General features: G+C 38.8%; 1 protein-coding gene across 5 annotated transcripts in view; it reads left to right on the plus strand.

Annotated features, from left to right (window-relative positions):
- Positions 1-6,000, plus strand: part of MCC (mutated in colorectal cancers) — a 202,669-nt gene that overhangs the window by 138,526 nt on the left and 58,143 nt on the right. For all 5 annotated transcript variants that reach the window (XM_017812717.1, XM_017812718.1, XM_017812721.1 and 2 more), the window contains one exon: positions 3,387-3,550. In XM_017812717.1, the coding sequence (XP_017668206.1) occupies positions 3,387-3,550 (164 nt within the window). The remainder of the gene's footprint in view (positions 1-3,386; positions 3,551-6,000) is intronic.

Below are 6,000 nucleotides of genomic sequence, written 5' to 3' on the forward strand. Positions count from 1 at the left end.
ATACATTTTGCAGTATAGGCATGAGCAGATCCTAGACCTTCAGCATGATGTTTTAAATGTTTGGGCACGATTGATGAGACCCATAGCTGTAGACTAGCAGAAGTCTGATGTGATCCTCACTATTCAGAACTTTGTTCAGAATACTATTTCTACTCTTTATACCATATTGTTTATAAATGTAAGACCAGCCGCTGTATTTCAATGTCTTTATTGAAACAGTATGATAGAACAGTATGTTCTGTAATGGTATCTATGTAATTGTGATATGTCTGACCAACAGAATTCAAAGTATTAACAAAATATTGGATGTAGTCAAGATATTTTAGTAGAGGTTTTTATATTCTTAAAGAATTAATTGTTTTACTTTCAAAAGTTAATGTTCACTGTTACGTTCCTACTTGAACAGATTGTGACATGAGGACTTTTTTTTTCCCTTTAATTTTCTTTTGACCAAAAAAGTGAAACTAATCCACTTTTTAGCATTTATTTTGGTATCAGGGCTTTGATTTTTTTCTTCATGGGGTGGAACTGAACCATGATTTGTGTACATTAACAGCAAGTTGTCTGTTTAAGTTTCGACTAACAGTGGGAAACAAGGCAATAAAATTAAATATAGTGTAGAAACCTAGAAGATGTGTATGTCTCAAAACACAGATGGCTAGATAGGTGTGGAGCCAACCGAGGATTATTGATAATAACAGCCAAGGTAATAACATACTACAAGAAGAACAGGATGTGGCTGGAGAAGGGGCAGGTATGGAGGAATGAGCAGCACTTTTCTGGGAAAAATGTTCTTGATTAGCTCCTGTAGAGATAAGTACAACACGGTACACATCAAGTGAGAAGTGAGGATGAGAAGTGGGCATGGACTGTAGGGAGGGATCAAGACCACCCAAAAGCCCCAAAGCCTCCGACCCATTTCCAGAAAGGTCTGAAAGAACCGGCTGACCATGCTAACTGATTTGCACAGAAAATGAGAAACTGATCTCCAGAGCAGGGAAAACTTATCTATAAACAGGTATCCCCACAAAGCTCAGGTGTGCTTGCTCTGTATGTGCACTCCAGCACCCCGAACACCCCAGCTGGATCATGCTGGAACCAGGACTGGTCATCTTTTTCTCTCTTTTTTCTCTTTCTCTCTCCACCTGTTTAATTCATCTCTCTCTTTCTCTCTTCCCTTTCATGCTACCCTGTCATCCAAAACCCACTGCCATGTGCTTATGTAGTAGGTCAGGGACTAGCAAACCAATTTCCATGCCAAGTGTATAATCTACTAATAAAATTTTATGAGCTTTTGTGGACTCTTTGACTTTTGTCATTCCGTTGACCACAAGCATCTACAGATCTGGGGTGCTCCCTTCCCCTTAAGGGTGGGACATAACATATAGCAATAGACAAAATAAGAATCTCAGCTGTAGGGATTCTTGCATTTCTTCTGTATTTTCCTTATATACATAGACTGACTTTTTTGGGGGTCCGTTTCCATGTTCTTGAGAAAATAAATTAGGCACACACACACATATATAGATACACAAATAGGTATATTTTTTATCCTAGATATAGGTGTATAGAGATAAAATAATCATGATATAATAACCGTGTGCGTGACTTGCTTACTACCCTAATGGAGTGAGCATCAGTGACTTAGTAAAGCCTCATGACACACTAATGCATGTGGATATGCTGCTCTATTGCTACAGGCAATAAAACACCTAGAGCTAGAACTATGAATGCTCTCCAGTATATCTTGCAGATCTTGTGATTTGGTTTCTGTCAGAAATAGGATTCTCACATGACAAACCATTATTTTATAGGGAAAATGTTATTGTAGTTACAAAACCCAGCACACAAGATCTTCTGAAGGTCGCTTAAGTGTGCAAAATGTTTGTTATAGAAGGTGCTATGGAAACAAGTAAAGTCAAGCAAACAAAACAGGTTTTTGCAAGTGAGCATCCTGCTTGCTATATGCTGCTTATAAGTGAGTGTTATTATCATTTATAAAGGGCTTTTTGGTATTATCATAAAAGATGGGTGGCTGCTAGACAGGAACCAGTGAATATGACTTCCAATACAGTTTTGTATGTCGCCCCTTCACATTTTTCATGCAGTGCTGTGACATCATTCTAAACTCTTTGTTTTGTTCAGCAATAGGTTTGTGTTTCATAGCGTCACAGAATCATAGAACATGCTGAGTTAGGGACCCCTCGGGATCAAGTCCAACTCCTGGCCCTCCCACAGGACCATCACCAAGAGTCTGCTTTAATCTCCTGTGAGAACCACAGCTATGAGACTGCCATGGAATTCTGACCGTCATGAAGCACCTTGCAGCAGTAATACAGAAATAACGCTCTCCAGCAAGAGTGCATGCCACTGTTTTTAGTAGGATATAGGAGCTGTGGGTGCACTGCCGTCTCATAATGCACCACTTGTGTGCTGTGCTGTGGGTAGCTATTGCAAACTCTTACCTAGAAATCCAGAAATACTAAATAGCACATCTGAGAGACAGCACAAAGGTGAATTCTACTACATGTAGGAACTGCCACTGTCTGTCACTAGAGGAGAGCCTAAGAAAAATGAAAATAATTTATGAAGTGAGCCAGTAAGGTACAGAGACCCACTTGTTTTCACATATGGAGGATGCTATGGCAGTGCCCAAAGCACTAGAAGAGGTTAACCTAACGTCAGGAAAGGAAGTGATAATCTGCTGCATTTTATAATTAAAATAACATTGTGGTATAAGCTGCTAATATGGCTGTAGTATGGAACGTAACAAAAAATAAGCTGTGGTGTTATGATTGCTGAATATTCTGCAGTTGCAGAAGAGGGAATAGCTACTAAAATAAAACGTAGATTCTTAGATAGTGGGTAGGGATCATTTATGTAAACACCAGGATTTTTTTAAGTCAGATAGTATCTAAGTACAACCACAAAAATTCCTCCGAAAAGCATCAAGTCATAACATCAATGAATGTAACAGACAGAAAAAACAGTTGAATTTACAGAGAGAAACCTATGAGGGTAATAAAATCAGGATAATTGGCTTTGAATGGTCAAAAGAACAACATAAAGAAACGTCTTACGATATGAGCATGTGATGTCTTAAAATGTTCTTTAGACAAGAGGGGTTTTTGAAAAAAGAATGAGCACTTTAGATAAGCAGAGGGACTGTTTTGTTAGATGGGAGGTAACTCATTATTTAATTTGGTGTGGTTATGGTATTTAAGCCTATCAGTTGGTGAGGAAAAAGTGACACAGTGCGAGGACATTCCTTGAACAATATCAGTCCTGGTTATTCTGCAAGAGGCGCTTCTTGGGTTAGAGTTTGTTTTTTCATTGAGTCACTAATTGTTGTGATATTTGTTTTGTTTTGTCTTGTTTTCTTTTAGATAACTGTAGTGACTTGAATTCAGAACTGCAAAGAGTGCTGACAGGTCTGGAAAATGTTGTCTGTGGACGGAAGAAAAGCAGCTGCAGTTTGTCAGTAGCAGAAGTGGACAGGCACATTGAACAGCTCACTACTGCCAGCGAACACTGTGATTTAGCCATTAAGGTAATGGTAGCATTAGGCTGTAAATGCAATGTTGCCTGACACACCCGATCACTTCTGTAGTAATTACACTTCACTTCCAAAGGTGCCAGAGTATTTCACGTGAATCAACTTGAGTTCACAGTGTTGGGTAAGTAGTAATACACCTGTTTTACACAAGTTCTCCAAGGGTTGGGAGGAGCTATTAATATACTTTTGATCACAAATCAGAAATGTATTTGTCTTATGCTCAATTCAGAGATAAGAGAAATGGGGACACTCAGCACTTAATTTACTTTCTTAGGCAAGTTTGCTTATCCAGCAAACAGGTTGTCACTTGCCCGAGGTCCTACACCTGATCATTGACTGGTAACTGAAAACACAGTGCATATGCCTAAGTTATCACTTGGCTGTCTTAAAATATAAAGCCAATTTAACGTGAGGCATGTGTGGTATGTTAGTTCAAATGAGACAAGTCAGACACTGGAACAAGTAATTCAACTGATACCTGTATGTCTTGCTTGTGTTGTACATGTAACAGAACAAGAAGAGTGTTGCCTGCTGGCTCATGTAACAAAGGGATTGCAATTCAGAACCTGAAAGCCAGGGAGACATAGAGTATCTTATATACAGGGGAAGAACTGAAAAAGTTTCTTTGTGTCAAATGGAAAGGTGTCAGTGACTCATTTATACAAGAAAAAATAGATGACAGTTTGCTCTTCAAGAGGGGTGGACTGTGACCCTTTTAGATGGCTTTGACAGCTCTTTGGCATACTACTGGGAAAAGTTCCCTCTGTCTCTGGTTGAGCCTGAGGAATATAATGAAATTAAAAAAAAATAATGTTGAAAATAGTAATTTGAAGAATGTGTGTGTATTTGAGAGAGAGAGAGGAAGACAGACTGACTTCTGGTCTCTTGGCATCAGTATTAAAGCAGTTTATTTGAGTGTCTCAGAGGATTAGGATCAATACTTTGAATGTTACCAAGTAGTATTTGGAGTTTTGGGGTTAACTGTTTTCAGAAGTGAGTGTTCACCAAGAGAGAGACTGTGGATCCTGGAAAACAGGTAGAGATCAGTCTGTGTGAGGTCCACAGAGGTATCTGATGTGAGATGAGATCAAGACGTCTGCAGGAGTTGGATTCAACAAAGTGTCAAAATATCTGCCAAAACCTCAATTCTCAAACTTTTTATTTTAATCCCATTTTTTACTGTTGATTCACATTAACTACTGTCACACTTTTGTAATGGTAACTAACTATCAGCAGTTTCTTCCTAGTCAAAAACACAAGCCTTTTTATCTTCATGTGATCTGTACATGCATAGCCATTTTGGGGGGAAAGCTTTTCCCCACTGCCTGTGCTTTAGAGGCTGGTATTGCTTGAGTTTGACAAGTGATAGCACGCAAAGATTATTAACCTTTCAGGAAGATAGGAGTCTCTGTGATATGCTTGATTATGCACTAGGGAAGTGTGTCACCAATGTGTTTAATATAGCAAAACCTACACGGAGAGCCCCTCTCTACCATTCCATCCATGGCAGCAGGTCATTTCTCCTTTCCTGCCTCCTCAGACAAAGAACTGAGAGGTTTTTAAAATGGATGGAATCATGAATGGAAACCTGAAGTATTCTGACTCTCTTTTGCTTTGACTGTTGACTTTTTTCTTCACCAGTGGACTAATGCATCTGAATGTGTTGAATCCTTCTGCTTTGATGGTTAAATGTCAGTAGGTTCCTTCTAATGCTGTTGGTGGTAAATTGGGTTTTTTGTTTATTTTATACAAATCATGTGACCCTAGCTAAGTCAATTGTTTCTGTCACATAAAAAGCTGAAAAGACTTTGAAATGAGATTTATCATAAATTCTGGTAGGAATAAATTCTACCATTGAGTTATACCGTGTAAAGGAGTACTTCTTTTACTTCTTTCAAACGTGATACTTAGTGATTTCATCTGATATGACATCTGTAACACAACACCTCTTGTAAAGAAATTAAGGCAGAGAGTACTGATGGCAGTGTCAGAGACAAGACTGGAATTACCATGATATGGCATCCTGCCCTGTGCTCAGAACACTGCATTGTAATTCAATCCTATGCTCCCTGAAATTATACCTGAATTTATCTGCTGTGCAGCAGATAAAACTGCTCTGTGATACTGCTCTGAAAAAAATAAACAACACTTAGATATATCCATGTAAACAGATATATCCAAGTACAATTTTTATGTTTTATTTACCATGGTGGATGGTAGCATGTTGGTCGTCAAACTGGAGAATTGTGATAATAGTTTAGTCAGCAAAAAGATACTGATCATGGCAAAATGAAGGAGCACAGAAGGAAGCAGAATGGTCCCTTGGTTTTGTTAAGGATTATAGGGCAGCCCTGTCCTAGTTAGGACAGCTGAGATCAGTTCATCATGGTATTCTATAGCCTTCCATGCCATTACCCAGAAACTGTTCACACCCTCCGCCCATA

This window comes from Lepidothrix coronata, unplaced genomic scaffold (assembly GCF_001604755.1).
Source record: "Lepidothrix coronata isolate B3197 unplaced genomic scaffold, Lepidothrix_coronata-1.0 Scaffold37, whole genome shotgun sequence".
NCBI lineage: Eukaryota > Metazoa > Chordata > Aves > Passeriformes > Pipridae > Lepidothrix > Lepidothrix coronata.